The 20,351-nt window shown below is 39.9% G+C and overlaps 1 protein-coding gene across 1 annotated transcript in view; it reads left to right on the top strand.

Moving 5' to 3' along the window:
* Positions 1-514: 514 nt before the first annotated feature.
* The window catches only part of LOC127577027 (cysteine-rich motor neuron 1 protein-like), a 200,976-nt gene continuing 181,139 nt past the window's right edge, over positions 515-20,351 (top strand). The window contains exon 1 of the mRNA XM_052027894.1: positions 515-1,176. Within this exon, the coding sequence (XP_051883854.1) occupies positions 831-1,176 (346 nt within the window). The 5' untranslated portion in view covers positions 515-830. The remainder of the gene's footprint in view (positions 1,177-20,351) is intronic.

Below are 20,351 nucleotides of genomic sequence, written 5' to 3'. Positions count from 1 at the left end.
AACATGAAGAGACCAGCCAGAGTGACAATGCGAGGTTGGAATACAATGGAATCAAAAGTACCTGGAAGGCAAAAAAAAATGGAAACAACAAAATGAGAACAAAACCCTTTGTAAATAAACGATTTAAGCAACACTCCTGAGGATTATCTGCAAATGTCTTATATTTCCATCACAACTGGGCTTTAATCATTGTCAATAATTTCCCTCGCTTATTTGCTAATCTTCGATCCTGTTTTAGTGGAGATGTTGAATAAAACCGTGGGCAGAACGTAGCGGGACGCTGCAAGGGACAATTTAAACCGAAAATAATCTGCTTCGCGTTGCCGCTCGGGCTACAACCCCTCGCTGATAACAGCGTGCAGTTTAATTGCGGGTCGCCACCAAGCGCGACCTCCAGCTGGCTGGGTGCCCGCCAGGCGTGAGCTGCGCGCAGGGACGGAGGGGCAAGCGGGGCTGTCAATCAGGCGCGCGTCACGGGCCGGGGCTCAATCAGAGCGGAGCGCGCGGCTGGCTCAGGACGCAGCCGGAGACACACAGACAGCGACGGGAACCAGAGCGCATTTGCAATCTGCTCCACTCACGCACAGCTGCTTAAACTGGGGTTGGTTTAGCATATTAACAATAAGGACTGGAGCTCAGAAGTAAAAGGGGGGTGGGGGGGAAACGCTAGTGGAAATTTTTTTATTTGCAAAAAAAAACATTCTGAGTTTAGATAGCGTTGCAGCACCAGGGCGGTTTAGTTTAAGTGTGAAAGGCAGCAGCAAAGTCTTCTGTAGTGCAAGGCATCTTTCAAAAGTTTGTTGCAAATTCTGCCTGTTTCGGGAGTTGTCATGCTGAGGGTGCGGTGTGACGGTGCCGGGTTGCTCGCGGTCTGCTTGCTGTGGTCTGGCTGCTGGAGAGCGGTGAGCGGACGGGCACGCGACTGCCAGCCGTGCAACCGGGAGCAGTGCGAGGAGCCGCGAGCTTGCCCGGGCGCCAGGGTGCTGGATGCCTGCGGCTGCTGCTTGGTGTGCGCCCGGCGGAGAGGGGACACGTGTGGCGAGCTGGACGCCGAGCTGGGCAAGTGTGACACGGGACTGTGGTGTGTGACTGAAAGCCTGCCCGGTATCGAGGAAGGGGAGGACGGGGACAGCAGCTCCGGACTAGACCGAGGGCCGTTGATAGGAGTCTGCAAAGGTGAGTATTTTCTATCGCATTCTTATTTTAAATGTAAACCTGCTTATTTTAAACGGGCGCAATCTGTGCAGTGTCATGGATTGCATCTTGAATGTTTTTGGTTTAAAGTACCACGGTAAGGCAGATTTAAATTACTTGGCTGTCAAGTTTACTCACCTGAGAGAGAATGTCGTTGGAGGATAACGCCACCAAACGGCACAACGTGTCAAAAGCAAAACAAAACTTTAAAAACCTTCCGGATGTTTCTCCAGGTTTAGTTTCAAGAGTGTAATCTTAATGCATCAATCAATTATGTGTTGAAAATAGTACATTTTAAACCAGTTAATTGTGAATGAATTTTGCTGCGCCACCGCTCTTTTAATGTATTAGTGAAAGGTGTGGTAGACTTGAAGCATGTTAAATCAACAGAGGGAAAAAAACTTAAGTTAGTGCAATTTGCACATCACATCTGTTTAGTGTACAACATATAACAGTCACAATGTGGTCTGTTCACATTGTGTCCCTGTGTATAATAATTTCAGCCAGGGATAAACACCCCAGATTTCCGCTGCTGCTTGAATTTTTGTTTACAATGATAAATTCAATGCATTTATTTTTACAGTACGGCGTTGCTTTAAACATTATACCAGCTATAAATTGTGACCATGATAGCTGTCAACTGCTTTCGTATGGCTCTTCTCAGTGTAGTTCTGGGGATTATTCACTGCCTCCTTTTGAGGCAACCGTTGCAATTGTTACCTTTTAATTAAAAGAACTACACAACAGTGTGGTGGAAATTTGGTCTCGAAAGCCTGTTCTTAGATGAGTGAAAACCAAAACTCCACGTTATGGGAAGTTGACAAGCAATACATCCTTCTCAGTTAAAGATTCATAGTTGCAATGGCAGCTGGTTAAACTGTCTTCAGTTGTTTTGGAATAACCATGTGTGAATTGAACAAGGCAGCGATCAGGAAAAACCACAAGTGTTTGATGTATCCTTAGAGTGCTCTGACTGAAGTAACATTCTGCTTTTATGCGTCATTTCAGGGTTGTACACATTAAAAGAATGTAACGAGTAAATTTTCAGATGTTAAATGACAAAGTCAACTTTTAAAACAAAAACTTTGGAGAAAAAACAGACGACAGTGAAAATATTGCATTTTTAATTGGATAAAAATGCTCAATTTCTATAGCTGGCTGTTTTGGCAAAAGTACTCAGAGAGATGGAAATAGGGCTGTGATGCAAACCATGTGTTAATAGCTGCATAATAATGGAAATCTGTTTATTTTTGGCATTGGATCAAAAATTCTCATATCATTCATAGATTTTATGGAGAATGATTTGAAAATTATACTCTTATTCTTTTTCAAATCAAAATGACGATATCTCACCACTTAGTTTGAGTTGTAGTTGTTCTTATGTACATAAACGTAAACTGCTGTGCCTCAAGAGCAGGTGAGGTTCATTGTTCCCTCTGTGTGAACAAAAGTGCATCTGGGAACAAATATGAGTGGGAAATAGTTATTTTTTGAGGGTTCAGTTCCTGATGGACTTTTAAACATTGGACTATAATTTGCTGTTTTTTCAAAAAAAAACTCATGATTTGTTTGATCATATATTTTAGTTCCAGATGGGATATTTTGGTGCCAGTTCAGTTATATCTGGAGTAGCAGAGAGGCGTTAGAACATTTGAGAGATTAAAGGGAAAAAAATGACAAGGTTGTAAAGTTCACATTTTATAAAGATAGCTAACTACAATTCATTGCCTGAACGATTGAAATTCCACACTTGGTAATTTTTTAGTGCTAGAGATAATTCATAGCTTATCACATGGCTAAAAGATGCCTAGAGCTGAAATGACAAGACTTAACTTTTTTGTGGTGTGTTAACTTAGTGTTGACATAAAATAGAAAATTGATTATTTGATACATTTCAGTGATGAAATGGGAAAATGCCATCCTCATTGTCCAATGGCTCTCCTTGGATGTAGACATTTAGCTGTGCATTGCCTGATATTGTACCATTTTCACCTAACATCACTAGTGTCGCTATCACGTGCAGCAAATTCTTCATATTATTGTATGTTGGTTTAAGATAAATACTTGGTTATTGAGAAGGTTCGGGAGGGAATGGAATGGAAGAAGCCCCTCGCTCCAAAGAAACCTAAACCTGTGGATCGTGAAGGAGCACTCATGTTCCTCTCAACTCGACCAAGTGACGATCGAGAAAAGATACTTTCCTTTCTGAGCCATTTCTTGTCCCTTCTCCACTGGATTAGCCAGGAAGAAATTATTGGAAATACTCAGCAGATCAGGCGGCAACTGTGGATGGAGAGTTAATATTTCAGGTCAGTGACCAATCTGTGGAGTGTTTTCCTCTCTCCACAGATGCTGTCTAACCTGCTGAGTATTTCCAGCATTCTCACTTATTTTGAATTTCTAGGAACTGAGGTGTTTTGTATCCCAGTTTCAGCATTGATTCTTTTTCTCTTTCCTCCATTCTCAATCTTTTTCTTCCATTCACATCTCTTTGTATCTCCTCCAGATAGATCAGCTGTGATTTAACAAGTCTTCGCCACCCTCTCAGCCAGCACCACAACCACTTGTGTTATTCATTCTGTTGGTCTTCACTCTTACAAACATTTTCTTTGTTCTGCCCATCCCTCACTTTCTCTTCAAATTAGAACAAGACTCTTAACATTGTACGGTTCTGATGAAAGGCCATTGCCCTGAAATGTTAATTCTATTTTTCTCTCCACAGATGCTCTCTGACCTGCTGAGTGTTTCCAGCATTTTCTGTTTTTATTTCAAGTGTATTTTATTAACTCTGAAGTGCTTCTGGACATCATGAGGTCATGAAAAACTTTATAGGAATACAAGGCCTTGTTTTTATTGTTATTCCAGTTACATTTGCAGCCATAAAATAAATTATTGTGCTGGTCAACAAAGTTAGCTTTTCTAATTCAGTTATAAATTACGATTGAAATGCAAGCAAGGATCAAGCTATGCATTCTTTGATGCATTTGCAAGTAGAATTTTGGCAGAGGAATGTTCATATAACATGACAATTCTCCCTGAAGCCAGACATTCTTCAATTCATCCACATCATCCCTTGATGGATTTTACTCACCTTTTTACAGTTAGTCAATAGCTTTCCAGCTGTCAGGTTCAAATAGTTTCAAAGTTCAGAGGCTCTTTTTTTATTGCGTGCTCATCTGAAGGATTGATTCCCAGTGTTAGTGATTTGACCCACCTGGCAATGACCTTTCTCATTGCAACCTTAATTTGTTTGTTTCTGAGTTTAAATGTTTTTGGTTTAAGCTGCAGAGAGTAATGGAGCAAATTGCACCCCATGGATGAAAGAAAATGCCAATATCCCTGTCTAGACTAGACTTTGAGATGACAATAGAGAGCAGGGAGTCTCCTGTAATAGTAATAGTGGGATATGTCCTTCTCTGAAGGTACATAATAGGTTGAGTGACTAAACTGGATTACTTAAATAGAGTGGAACATACGGCACAGCCTGCATCTTTTTGAAATAAATATCCATTTAACCCCACTTGTCATTTCCCATGGCCCTGTAATTTTGTTCTTCTTTTCATGCAATTAAAAAGAAGGAAAAGATTTGATGTGATTAGCACAGTATCATAAAAGATATTTTAAAAAATATTTAAGGTAGCTCCAATAAGTGTCAAAGTTGGGGGAGGTCCAAGATAAACATGGAATGTTATGTATTAGTCGATGGAGTCCAAGATCTGTGTAGATTGAGCAAGACTGACTACAATTTTATTAGAACATGGAACATAGAAAAACTACAGCACAATTCAGGCCCTTCGGCCCACAAAGCTGTGCCAAACATGTCCTTACCCTAGAAATTACTAGGCTTACCCATAGCCCTCTATTTTTCCCAGCTCCATGTACCTATCCAACAGTCTCTTAAAAGACCCTATCGTATCCGCCTCCACCACCGTTGCCGGCAGCCCATTCCATGCATTCACCACTCTGAGTAAAAAAATTTACCCCTGACATCTCCCCTATACCTACTCCCCTGCACATTAAACCTATGTCCTCTTGTGGCCACCATTTCAGCCCTGGGGAAAAGCCTCTGACTATCTACCCGATCAATACCTCTCATCATCTTATATACCTCTATCAGGTCCCCTCTCATCCTCTGTCTCTCCAAGGAGAAAAGGCCGAGTTCCCTCAACCTACTTTCATGAGGCATGCTCCGCATTCCAGGCAGCATCCTAGTAAATCTGCTCTGCACACTTTCTGTGGCTTCCACATCCTTCCTGTAGTGAGGCGACCAGAACTGAGCACAATACTCCAAGTGGGGTCTGACCAGGGACCTATATAGCTGCAACGATACCCCTCGGCTCCTAAATTCAATTCCCCGATTGATGGAGGACAGTACACCATGTGCCTTCTTAACCACAGAGTCAACCTGTGCAGCTGCTTTGAGTGTTCTATGGACTCGGACCCCAAGATCCCTCTGATCCTCCACACTGCCAAGAGTCCTACCATTAAGACTATATTCTGCCATCATCTTTGACCTAACTGGATTTTTATCAGCAATGAACTGAAATACTGACTCACATTTCTTGTCTGTGGTCTTCTACTTTGTATTATGAAATTCTCAATTCATATATAAAACTCATTGGTGATAGCTTCTGACTATTCGAGTGTTCTCTGGCATTCAGTAAGATCGTAGGTAATCATATGCCACTTTGCTATCCAATCATATCTCTCAAGAAACCCTTAGTATTCAAAAAATTTGGTCTTGAACATACCCATTGCCTGAGCATTCACATTCTTCTGGTGGGTGGCACAGTGGCGTGGCTAGTGGAGCAGCTGCCTCACAGTGCCAGAGACTCAGGTTCAACCCTGGTGTCGGGTGCTGTTTGTCTGGAGTTTGCACATTCTCCGTGTGACTACATGGGTTTCCATTGGTGCTTCAGTTTCCTTTCAAAGCCCAAAAAGATGTAGGTTGGCAGGTTAATTAGCTATTATGTATTTCCCCTAGTGTGAGTATTAGAACATACTTGGGGAATGGGGAGGGGTTGTTGGTGAGAGTGGGGCTGATCTTGATGAGAATGTGGGGAGAATATTTTTTTTAAAAAGGCATTAATGTAGGATTAGTGTAAATGAGTGGTCAATGGTCAGCACAGACTCGTGGGCTGAAGGGCCTATTTCTGTGCTATATGACACTTCGACATTACTGAAAAATTATCTTTTATCTCATTTGTAAATGACTTTTCCCTTCTCCAGATACAATGAACTTCAGTTCTGGGCTCTCCTGCTGGAGAAAACAATCTCTTAACATCTGTTCTGTTAATCCTGCACAGGATATTATATCTATCAATGCAATTACCAATCATTCTTCCAAATTCCACTGAGTATTGGCCCATTTACATGATTTGTTCTCCAAAGAACAATCCACATATCCTGCGTATCTTTTTGTTGAATCTGTGTGGCATTATCTCTAAGGCCAGCATCTGCTGTTTTGGAAACCAAAGTTCCACACTATAGTCCAGGTGCCATGTTAGTAAATCCCTGTATAAACGCAAAGCAACTCTTTATCCAACCATTTTGTGCTAAAAGCAATCTTGCATTTTGCCATCCCAATAGCTTACTGTAACGACATGTTAAATTTCTGTACTTTGTGTACCAGAACAATGAGATTTCTGTGTACACAATTACTTACCAACGTCTCTGTATTTAGAATATAACAAAAGTATACCTTTTTTCTAAAAAAAATCTGTAATTTCCGGACATTATAGTTTTTATTATCCACATTTCAGTATGTCTATATACCAATGAAGATGCTCCATGCCTTCTTTATAGTTTATTTTCTCATCAGTTTTGGATCATCAGCAAACTTGAACACAATATCTTATATTTTCATCTAAAAGTTCAACATATAGGCCGTCCCCAGGTTATGAAGGCCTGATTTATGGACACCCCCTACATATGAACAAGCTCCAGTAATATTAAATTCAAAAGTCCGATGTAGGTACAAATGTTCATTCCTACAAACGTCAGAACTAGTTTTCTCTCTCTCCACTTTTAGTTGTTGTTCTTTCTTATCAGTCTTGCATGCTTTTGATGCCATTCATTTACAATACTCTGGAGGTATGGTTTCCACATTGAGTGATTTTGTGTATTTTCCAACTTGTGGACGAAACCAACTATGGACGTCTGTTAAAGTGGAACCTGTTTGTTACCCAGGGATGGCCTGTAGATTGTGATTAGCTGAGACTGGAGTACTGATCTGGAATATACGCATGAGAATATCAGATGGAAGATGCATTCAACTATGGTATCTCCCTCTGCAATCGAACAGCCAGGTGACACATAACCGGTTGAAAAATGGAAAGGGATAGGTACCATGAAAACAATATCCCAGCAGGGAGTCAAGCTGTTAGAGGATGCAGTGTTCATGGGTGGAATTGTTCAGAGTGGAAATAAAAGGAATGTGATGACATTTATATCAGTTAAGCTGATTCTCCATTCTGCCTTGTCTTTGGGCTCATTAGAATGACAGATTTTAATGGTGATCCCACAATTTATTGCAGTATCTTTCAACGTTCATTACCAAGATTTTGGTATTGGTGGTCAGAAAAGTATAGCCTACAGGGTAAATGGCAGGATTGATGAGAAAACACATGCTTATCACATTGTATATTTGTTTAGTGTGGTACATACACTTTATTTTGAACAAAACCTGAACTGAAAAGCAAATATAGTGTTAAAGCCAAATACATTTATGTAAATGGAGCAGACCAACCATTTTTGCATGATATGGATGGAATACATAGGAACACTAACAGCATTCTGTTATTGCTTTTCCATGCCATGCACAGTTTTTCACTGTACCTTGGTACATGTGACAATAATAAATCATTACCAATTTTTTTTGCTACCCTTCCATGAATAGGGTAGTGATAGCCTATGGCACTTCCTTAAGTTGGATCTAATTTTAATGTGACCTTAAGAGCTTTTTAATAATTCAGCTGTCTAACAATTTAACGTACTTAAAAGTGTGAGCGAGGAAAGCTCACAATCAACATGCCAAGTGTGGTTTCTCTGTAATTCGTGTTTAAAAATTCATTTGCCAAAATCCACATTTCTTGCCCTTGTTTAAAACTGGAATTATACTCCTTCAATTTTCTTTCATCAACATCAAGGAGTATTTGAATTTACAGATGCACAATAAGTTTGTGACTCAGCACACTGGGCACCCGAATGACCTGTTGTGAATTAGAGCTCGTGAATATTTGTGTTGTTTGTAATCCAAGTTGCACCATGCCACATTCTCACATCGTGCTTGTGCTCACCATCCTACAGTGGCTCCTGGTTGATGAACACTGGAATTACCTTTTCCTGTTCTAAATTATCTTTGTTTTTAATGTGGCCTTGCTCTTCACTACCTCCGAATCTCCCTTCACTCTTCCAAGATATCTGTGCTTTTCCAGTTTTGATAGATTTGGCTGCATCTGCCAAGGTTCTGAGCAGAGGAATTCTCTCAAGCATCTGTTTCTCAACCTGTTTTTGCTCATTTTTTAGATTCTACTTAGAACCTACCCATTTGGTTATTTGCCCTTGCATCATCGTCTGAATCTTGTGCTGCTGGTTGTCTCAATGTAGGGTCAGGGAAGACCCAGCGGTTGAATGCTAGTGCATCTGTCCTCCAGTTCTGTTGCTTACCATCGAATCCAGGAATGGAATGCAAATGTCCTGCACTAACAAGCCAGATGCAGACCCATCTAACCTCTCAAATGGTGTATATTGAATGATTCTATTCATTTAAATGGGATAATTGACCTTGGTTGAAAAGGTAAGTGGTTTGGTGTTTTTTGTTTACTTTACCAAAAATATTGAATTAATTTATATCACAGGGTATTTTTAAATTTATTACTTTTTAAATTATTTTTCCTTTAAGTCTTTTTGAACTGCCTTTGATCATCAAAGGCATTTGAAAGCAGTTCACTAGCAAGGCCGTAAAGGGAACAAGGTGCAAAGCCTCGGTACCTGTGGCTTGAGGTATGCTTCACCTTATCAGAGTGGGGAGGAGGGAGAAATGGCTTTGGTAGCAAGGTTCCAGGATAGTGAGTGGATGTGAGGCTGGGGGTTGGGTTGCAAAAAGTGTGACTGTTAGAGTAGTGTGGGGATCAACCATGCTCTGACACGTTATATGTGAATACACCATCATGGTTGACTGGGAGGCAGTGATCCCTGCCCTCCTGTCTGCTTACGAATCCTGAACCACCTACAGCAGGCATCTCAAGACACTAGAAAAATACCACCAAAGCTCTCTCTGCAAAGTCATTGAAACTCACTGGAGGGATAAGCGAAATCTTGTCAGTGTCCTCTCCCAGGCCACCATCCTCAGTACCGAGGCTTTAATTACACTGAGTCAACCACATTTGGCAGGCCACATCCTTTGTATCCTGACACCAGACTCCCGGAACAGACGCTCTATTCTGAGCTAGGGCATGGGAAGAGATTACCAGGTGGACAGAGAAAAAGAGTCAAGGATGTTGTTGAAGCCTCCAGGAAGAAATGCAATATCCCTGCTGACTTCTGGGAATCTCTGGCCAACGACTGTTAAAATGGTGAAGGAGCATTTAGGATGATATTGAGAACCTTGAGGCCACGTACCAGAATACACAGAAGCTCTGCATGAGAGGCAGAAGGAGAAAATCACCTCACGAGCTACCCACCAGCCCACCTTGCCTGTCTTCCTGCCCCCAACTGTAGAAGAGTCTGCAGTTACCGCACTGGCCTCATTAGCCAATTCAAACCACAAAATGCATAAAAAAGAAAAACTGCACTGAGATGTTTTACCATGTTAAAGATACTATTTAGGTGCATACGGTTGTTCTTGTTCTTAATAGTATTGTCGAAGGGAGGCTTGAAGCCTGTCACTGTGCCATCTTCATCTTGCAAGTAGTCAGACTTAATGACTGTTCTGTAAGTTATCCTGTACTACTCTTGCGTACTAACGAACATGAGCTCCTCACTGTATTAACAGAGAAGTGGCAATGCCGAAGAAGAATTGAACTCCTTCATTAACTTAACCACCATCTCTTTCCAGCACCTGCCCTCGCCCGCCCATTCCTCTTCCAAATGCACTGAAAATGCAGCTTAAATTCTATAACGCTTCCAATCTAAAAAAAATTGTTCACAACAGTCAGTCTTGGAGGAGTACATTTAGCTAAATGATGAGCACCTGTATCTTTGTTACAGAAAAAGGACAAAGTTTAAGATCTGGTCAATTGAGTAGATAAATAATAATTCTATTACCTTGGATACTCTTTTCCCGGAAACTGTAAAACTTTGGGTACAAAGTTCAGTTTACATTTGATACATGAACAGAAGGTGCCAGATTCTTTTCAATGAAGAATCTGTACTGGACTAAGACACTTATTTCAATATTTGTTTCTTATGGAGGACAAGGCGCAGTGGCTTTGTTTTGTTTTTGGCTTTGAGGCACACCACAAATTTCTTTTTTCCTTTATGAATAAGCTATTTTCTGAATGATTTGAAATGACTGGAATAGCAAGAATTTTCATTTCCTCATGCATCAGCGCTCCCAATATAAATGCTCCAAGACTTTGGGTGGCATGAAAGAAAGCTGGAAAGATGTTGAAGGAATGACAGTTAATGCCAAAGGAGAAATAAATAAATTTACAATGGGAGTGAAGCTTGACACAGAAGTATCCTTTACTGAAGTTTACAGACATTAATGGTTTTGTCTATTTGGTTTTGCATTTTCCCCTCTAATTTGCAGTTACAAAACTTATTGGTTCAGGAATCAAGAGCTATTTATGTGTCCAAGGAAACTTGTTAATAAGCAGAAATACACCATTCACTCTAAAATTTAATAATCAGTACCTTGTCTACTCCGGGAAAGTCAATTTCAGTTCCATGAAGTTGTGCATATTTAACTTGCACTCGAGTTACTTCAGTTTAAACTCTGTTCAGTTTTGAATGAATTTCTGCCTATCATGTAGATTTATCAGAATAGCTTCTATTTGTTAGACTTGCAATTATTATATCTTATTTTCCCCATTTTAAAATCTAAAAAAAGTCAACAAATATCTGCTGATAGGTAGTTATAATGGATACTTTTGTTAATTGCTGAATACAACAAAGGGGATTGATTTCAAGGCTGTAATTCATTGGCAGATGGAGAAGTAGGTATAAGATGTAATTTTATTATGATTTTGTACCAGTGAAAAGCAAAAAAAAAAGCTGGCTAATTCCAGGTCTTGGACTTTGTGTTGAAGGGTGAAGTGAAAATGTTCATCATTGACCTTAAAGAAAGTTGCCCACAAAGGTCTGGGAATCTCTATAGCCTGTACTTCCCCACTTCATCCCCCCCAACCCTACCCCCACCTAACTCTCCCCCAGTCCTTTTCAACATTGATTGCCATTAGGCATTGGTTCAAAGAGGTCCTGGACTTCCACCACTTGTGACGTCGTCAAGCTGGCTAAGCAGCCAGGCACATTAGGAAAAAGAGCAAGATATCTGGATAGCTTTAAAAATTTCATGGTGTTACATAATGATTGGTAAATACACACTTAAAAGCTGAAATAATTGAAAATAATTTTTATTAAGTCATTATATTCTGAAGTAGTTAAGGGAATTGTAGTCCACATTCCAAAAATTATTATTTTGTTTTAGTGGTGCCAGAGGAGCAGGAAATCTGGTTTGGTATGCCATTAAAACTTGCATTTTATTCCATGAGATCTAATTAACCTGTGAGGGTATTTTACATCAAAACTATGTCGTCACTTCTTAACTGTTCAGCTGATTTCCCTTGATTGTATGAAGCAAGTTGCAAATTAGTGCAATCTGTGGAGGAGCATTGTATGTCTGATAGCAACGATCAGTTTCAAGGCATAATGGTGGCAAAGGCCAATGGTTTTACTAATGATATAACCTCTTTTGTCGTCATTGTAACTCAAGATTTGGGCAGAATATTGATTTGAATAATAATAAACATATGTACAGTTGAGTCTAAATAATCAAGTAGAATGGCTCAAGCTATGAGTCATTTTGCTAAATTTTTCTTCTACGATGTCCAGTTAAGCAGTCTAGACCGAATTTATTGTTACAATATGTGGGGGTGTTGTATTTTGATTAGGAGCCAGGAAACGTGACTGGTTGTTGCAATACTAATTGAGGTTTTAGTTTGTTCATGGCAATGATGCATTAAAAGCATGATGAGCTTCAAAAAATGAATATGATTTGTCAGAGTATTTCCATAATCTTATTACTTTAATTACAGCAATGCTTTCTTCTAATGGGGAAGAACATAACTATATTCTTCCCGATTAGAAGTAAGCTATACCTCTGACTAATATGTAATCAATATAAAGGTCGAGCCAGAGAGTATGCAAGGAAGATTGGCTTAGCCAATTAAACTTATTAACAAATGGAAGACAGATTTAACTCCATTAATTTCTGATTTAATTTTGCTTTTGTTTGCACGCACTTTTTTTTTTCAACAGTTTGGGCTGAGCTGCAGGAAGGACTAATTTTCAGTCTGTTCATTTATTGCACCAGGGAAGAAAAAGATATCTAGAGTTGGGCTGGTTAATTTCATTTCTTAGATGGTAAGTCACTATTGCAGTTTGTAGAAAAATATTTTCACCTGGCAATAGATGTCATTTGTCACCAAATAAAATTTTATTAAAACTGGCTAGTAACCCAACTAGCAAGAGAAGGTCCAGGTTCATATTTTATTGGATTTTTTTTTACACTTTATAAAGTTTGCTCTTTACTGATGAGTTATAGTCTTAAGTTGTAATACATATGTCATAAACTCTGGACATTTGTTGATTCAAGTGGTATTCTTAACTGTATTCAAGTTAAATGGCAGGTTATGCTCCAGATCCATAATAAGATCATTTGATCATGTGCACAATGAAAAATAAAATATTCACTTTATCAGCGTCTAGTGTTGTTAGATGTTTTCGGTCAATGCCCTCAATCTTTTGAATAATACAAGGCACGGTGATAAATGCCTTGCTCTGTATTCATAATTAGATTACACTTCCATATGCTACAGGCATACCTCAAATCAGTTTGATGCAATTCATTATTTGGCAGGCGATACAACAGTAGCTTGAGTGAATTAATTCCAGGGGTAGAACAAGGGATGATAAATATAATTTTGTGGAAGCAATTTTTGAACTACTAACAGGAAGAATGGCTTCAGTGATCAATTTAAGATAGAAGAATATAGACAATACCTCCGAATCAACAACAATTTGAGTTTATACAGGGCATAGTAAAGTAGGAAATTTCCTAATGAGCTTCACAGGAATGTTGTCAGAGGAAAGTTAGAACAGGAATTGGGAAATTAGGTGGATAACTCCATATTTTGGGGATTGGTCAGAAATAACCTCTGACTTCTTTTTGCCACAGCAAACCAGAATCTTGAATTTCTCTCCCTTGTTTCCACTACCCTTGCTAGAAGGTCCATGAAGGTGGACTTTTCTTTCACCAAGGTCGAGATCCACAATATCCAGCTAGACCTAATCACCATTTGTACAAACCCTTTCTCGCTGCTGTTTTATTACACAACTGGTCCAGCATTCAATACTGTATGAACAGAAATTTTCTTCAGATAATTGTTGGGGATAGTAAAACCATTGTCTTTAATTTCCAAAGCAAACTCAATTCACCAGCCATTGAGTCCATCCCTTTCTCTGGTCTCTTTGGGCTGAACCAAACTGTTCTCAACCTTGGTCTCACATTTGACTCAAGATTAGCTTTTGACTAGATATCAAAACTATCGACCTCTCTAACATTAGCCTCTATTAACATTAACAAAATTAAGATAAGATAAGATCTTTATTAGTCACATGTACATCGAAACACACAGTGAAATACATCTTTTGCGTAGTGTTTTTGGGGGGCAGCCCGCAAGTGTCGCCACGCTTCTGGTGCCAACATAACGTGCCCATAACTTCCTAACCTGTACGTCTTTGGAATGTGGGAGGAAACCGGAGCACCTGGAGGAAACCCACACAGACACGGGGAGAACGTACAAACTCCTTACAGACAGTGGCCGGATTTGAACCCGGGTTGCTGGCGCTGTAAAGCATTGTGCTAACCAAACTAACTTTGCTTCGGCTTGTGTCGTATTATAACCTTTATCCATGCCTAATTTATTTGCAGATTGAACTATTACCAAGTTTGTTTGGCTTGGTAATGGAAGACCAAGCCATTTTTTCACCCTTCATAAATTTGAACTTATCCAACACTCTGCAGGCCACTTCTTTTCACTCTACATTATTCTTGTTGGTTATTACTTCAGTAATTACTACATGGACACCTGGCTCAGCAAAGTCATTATTTAAAAAATGCTCACCCTTGCTTCCATATCCTTACATGGCATTCATCTGTCTCTGAAATCAGCAAAGGCTAAGATCCCTTCAACTCAAATATAGTGCAGAAAACATGCTCAGCACTGGCTATAGTTTTATCTGAGATGTTTTTGTACAGCTGCAATACTAGTTCCTACCATCGACTCTGAAAATTCCCGTGGTAAATTGTGAATATATAAAAGGGGAAATCCAGTCCAGATGACTTGCTCAACTTCCTCTTAATCATCACCAAATTAATTCACAAATTACATCTGCATAATATCTAAACATATTACAAAGGTAATTACAGTAACTATAAATTAGGATCACTCTCCTTTAACCCTTTCCCTCCAACCCCTCGACCTTGTAACATCTGACAGACTCGAGCTTTTCCTTACTTGAAAGGTTTATCTCCTGTTAGGAAGCTGTGCTTCCTGAATGGATTCCCACACTTGCTGTTTACTAGTTTGTTCCAGTGTTCTTTTATCCTGCAGTCATGGTTTAATATGAAAACGTGCTCAGGACCAACCTATTCTAGTTAATGTCTCATATGCCCAATTATGAGTTCCCTTCTCATTTACCTCTCTTTCAAAGAAATGTTGGTTTTTCTAACCCTTTCCACCTACCTCAGTACTTGGTATCTGCCTATTTGAGCTGTGGAAAAGGGTGCTGTACAGTTGCCATTTGGTGAAAATTCACTTTACCTGTTATCAGAACAGAGCTCCAACATATCTTGGCCCAGAACATTTGCTCTCCAAGTCCGAATATGATGCTGGGAAGCGAGGGTAACTGCTTAGGTTCTGTTATCAAGAAGTTTCAGATACCTGACAAACCTTCTAATTTACTGCAGGTTCCTGCAAAAGCTCCACCAGCAGCTTGTTAACCTTGCACTTGTTAACCTTTTTGAGCATCTCATGAGCACATAAAATGAAGTAAGATGGATGTGCAAGGACTACCTCAGCCCACTCGCTAACTCACTTATTTACATATTTAAACCTGATTAGAAAGGCAGCAGGGGCAAGCTAGGTAATTATAGACTAGTTAATCTAACACCAGTGGTAGGGAAATTATTGGAAAAAATTTTGAGGGACAGGATTAATTTACACTTGAAAAGTCCAGAATTGATCAAGGATAATCAGCGTAGATTTGTAGGTGAGAGATCCTATCTGACTAATCTAACTGAGTTTTTTTTTTGAAGAGGTAACTAAATGTATTGATGAAGGTAGTGTTGTTAATGTGGTTAACATAGACTTCAATAAGGCCTTTGATAAGGTTCCATGTTAAACACTGGTCCAAATGGTTAGAGCCCATGGGATCAAGGCAAATTGAATCCAAAATTAGCTAGGTAATAGGGACAGAACCTTGATGGTGGAAGGTTGCTTTTGTGATTGGAAACCTGTGACCAGTGGTGTACTTCAGGGACCGGTGCTGGGACCCTTGATATTTGTTATATACATTAATGACATGGATGTTCATGTAGAAGATACAGTTAGTAAGTTTGCAGATGACAAGAAAATTGGTGGTGTTATTGATGTTGAGGACGGTAGTCAAGCTATTAGATGATATTGATCAACTGGTAAATTGAGCAGGGCAATTGCAGGGAAATTTAATCCTGCTTCTTGTGAGCTGATGCATTTTGGGGGAGTTAAATATTGGTAGAACACCTACCATAAATGGTAGGGCCCTAGGGAGTTTTGAGGAACAAAGGAACCTTGGTGACAAGTCCAAAGATCCCTGAAGGTGGTAGCACAGGTAGGTTGGTGAAGAAGGCATACAGAACACTTGCCTTCATTAGTTGGGGCACAGAAAATAAGCACAGGAAGGTCTATTTACAACTTTATCAAACATTGGTCAGGCCACAGCTGGAACATTTTGTGCACTTCTGTTTGTCACACCATAGGAAGGATGTGATTGCACTGAAAGGGTGCAAAGGAGGTTCACCAGGATGTTGCCTGGGATGGAGTGTTTCAGTTATAAGGGCAGCCTAGATAAACTGGGTTTGTTTTCCTTGGAGCAGAGGAAGCTGCCGGGGTGGTGGGGGTGGGGGGAACCTGAGAAAGGTGTACAGAATTATAAGGGGCATATATAGGATAGATAGTAAGAAGTATTTCCCCATGGCAGAGGTGTCTAAGTCCAGAGGGCATAGGTTTAAGGTGAGGAGTAGTAAGTTTAGAGGGGATCTGAGGAAGAACTTTTTCACCCAGAAAGAGGTTGTGATTTGAAATGTACTTCTTGAGATGGTGATGGAGGCAAGGACTCTGACAGCATTTTAGAAGCTTCTGGATGAGTGCCGAATCACCAAGACATAGTAGGTATGGACCAGGTGCTGATAAATGGGATTAGTATAGATAGGTACTCAATGGTCAGTGTGTTTCTGTGCTGTATGACTTTTTGACAGTAGTAGCTTTTTAGCACACTGCACTGCCCAGTCCTAACCCCCAAACTCTCATATGCACTTGCATGCTTTTTTTTTTATTGAGTACGCCTTGAATGAAGTGTGGTAGGCGGCAGGCAACTGCCCACAAACTCATTTACATGTTTAGATGGCACCATGTCTCTGTTGCATTGTTTGAGGGAGTAGTTGGGAAGCAGAGCCAACACTTGGGGTGGGCAGGCAGGGGGATGAGGGTGTTGGTGGTAACCTGAATCAGATGGGTTTTGTCACCATTTCCTCCTTGGAAGTTCCCAAAGTTGGAGAATTCCACAGGTATGGTTCTGCTGTGGTTAACTGCTTTGATGGACTTTGCTATCGGTGCAAAACTGCACTTTAAAAAGAAATGACCACATATTTCTGGGTGACTTAAGTCTGAAATAAACAACAATTTACTGATCTTTAATTGGACTAAGCTCTTTTGAAATCCTGCTGCTAATATTTGAGCAGTGGTTTTAAAGTGACAATCTGTATTAATGGGTGAACATCACAGCCTGTTTGCTTCCAGATTAGGCAAGAGCAATGTCATTAGAGATCCACTTTTTTGCAACAATGCAAGAATTGCATAGTGGTTAAGGTTATGATAGCAAACTTCATGTGTTCTGTATTATACTTTATATTCACAGCATACTCTAAACATGAGCTTACAGATTGTGTTTGCATTGTAAAGGTCCTCTGCAAAGGTTTGGTTTTACTGGGGGGGAAAAGAACTAAATACTGTTCTGCAGCTGAGAAAAGAAAAGGATCTTCTGGAAGGGCCTTTGCCTAAAACATTAATCTGTCTTTTCAAACACTGACTGTGCCATTGCATACATTCCTACATTTGAATTTACCAAAAAAACTTTGCTTTTTAACTTGTCAGTATTTCTTTGAGATTGCTTGTTATTTGAGATTCCCTTTTTAGGTACATGTATGAATGTGCCTGAGCCCAGCTGTGTGGGGAAAAAAATAGGGAATACTTCAACGGGTTGAGAGAAAGGAGAAAAGGAAAGAAAGAGGAGATAAAAGAATGGGGAAAACTCTTCAGCTACTTGGAGGCTGATGTGAAAAATGAATCTCATTTCATGTTGATGATTATGAATGAATGGAGAGAAGAAGTGTCAGGGAACAATGGATTGATTACCTGGGCCTTGTATCCTTCTGGCTTGAAGCCAGGAATGTGAATAGAATGTACATCTGGAATGCCACATCTTTACCCTTCAGTGTGTAAGGCTTTTGCTTTAAGGTAAGTCTGCTGGCAGAGAAAATAAACATTGCCAGAAAGTGACACACAGTCTGTTTTCTGACAACAAAATTGGTTGATAATGTTGAGGTGGCAATCAGAAAATGATTGTGCTACATGCTTATAGTCGCCTAGATATTGGAAAATGCCTCTCTTCTAATATCTAAGCTACTGTTCTGCTGTAGGAGTACTGGCATCGGGTAAGTGCGGTGTCTTAATGGTGGGTGGGTTGTTTTGGCACAAATTGGAGGCCCAGGCAGGATTTCCTAGTGGTCAAGGGCTGAGGGGGTGGTGAATGGGCATTGTCAGGTTGGATTATCCCAGCCTCAGTCTGGAAACTGTACATTGGGGGTGGTTAGGTGGTCGATCAGAGGTTAGTGGTCAAAAGTCTAGGGAGGTGGTTGGTTTCATGCATGGTTGGGCCTTGAAACAAAGGTTGATTGAGGAGCTTCCCGTGTATGGGAGTCTCCTGTACTGAAATGTTAATAAGACATGGTTGTTTATCGAGTGACAGTTGAATGTCAATTAACGGTTGCTCCCGGATTGACATAGTTCAATTGTTGCACAGACTTCCAAAAGAAAAGTTGCACACACAATAATGTCATTGTTGTATGTGAATCACATGATTGGTACAAAGGTGAAAAACAACTGCAAGTACCTGGTGCAATGTTACCACTGTCATTTTGTCACTTACTAATCTACATTGGTCCCAGTTGTGCTGATAAAAAGAAGCAGGATTCAGTATCTCAGCTAATGTTATTTGGAAGCTATTTTTACTTGGGTGTTTATCACTTAAAAGCAACCTCACATTAAATTAACAACTAAACATTTACCTTTGCAGTTGCTAACCTATTTGATAAAGTTATTACAAAATGTTATCAAAAATATGTCAACAAGGAGGTTGTAGCACAATGGAATGTTATGATAGATTAATAGTTTCAAGGTCATTCAAAAGATTTGTGAGTTGTAAACTCTGAAAGATGTCTTTGTATGAAGAAGGCACATACTTAATGATGAAATTACAACATGGTCAGGTTCTTCATAGTGATTGTGATTCCTTTTGAGCTCGATTTCAACTTCTAATAGCAAGGGTTGCCAGCCCTGATCCTAGTACAGGAGGTTTGATCGCATGCAATTTGAAAATGTTGTGCCATTTATCATAGAGTTGGGTTCCTGGTAAGTTCTAGCCTGGATGGCCATCAGAGTCCTTCATGGTGTCTCCCGCCCTTTAAAAATGGTCATTTTTAAAATTTCAATCTCCTCCCAGATGACCATTATATTTCAATTATTATCTGATGTGTAGGTTTTTTGCTGCTGATATTTATTGGTTGAGGCTGATTATTTTCTGCTTATGAGGTTTGGTACTGGATGTTTCTAGGAATTTTCAACAGTATTGGGGCAACATCCCGACTGTGGAGAGAATTTTTTTTGAACATTTCCAATGCTGCTGCTTATAGACACGACCATTTGTGTTTTTACTGGGTTTTGAGCTCTTGTGTAGTACTGAGGATTATTCATGCTTGCATGCATCTGAGTACTTTTCGGGTGGTAGGGGTGTGATGGGTCTCATTCATTTGTTGGAAAGTATGGTTAGGGTGTTTTGCTGCAATATAGTTTGATGGTAAGTTTGTGTTATGCTCACTTTGGCTATTGCTTGACAGAGGCCCAAAGGTGCTGTGGATTCAAAGCCTTCCTCTAGCTACACCAACTCAATGGGGAGGAAGGATGACTCGTGTGAGATCATCTGCAAATGTGGTTCTCCAGATTGCTGCAGGTCCTGTAACTGGTTCTCCAGGTTGCTGCATCTCAACTGAGTGTCGTGGAGCATGTCAGAGCCCAGAAGGAGGGGAGAAACAACTGGGGAAAACCACTAAAATGAGATGAAAAGGTGTAATTCACAGAAATAACATTTGGCTAAGGAGAGAATAAATTGCCCTACCCAGGATCATCAAATACTGGGAGTGAAAGAAACAATGAGTGCTGATTTGATACTGCCATGTGAATGAATTACTATAAACTATTCTACATTTTACCCTCATTAATATGATAAAGACTAAAGTTTATTTAATCATCTGCAGCCAATGATAATATAAAGCATTTTATCAAATTAAGTGAAGTTTCAAAGATCTGTATGATATCATTTTTAAAAACCTAAAATAG

The sequence above is a fragment of the Pristis pectinata genome, chromosome 1 (assembly GCF_009764475.1).
Source record: "Pristis pectinata isolate sPriPec2 chromosome 1, sPriPec2.1.pri, whole genome shotgun sequence".
NCBI lineage: Eukaryota > Metazoa > Chordata > Chondrichthyes > Rhinopristiformes > Pristidae > Pristis > Pristis pectinata.
This window is presented reverse-complemented; position numbering and strand designations above follow the sequence as displayed.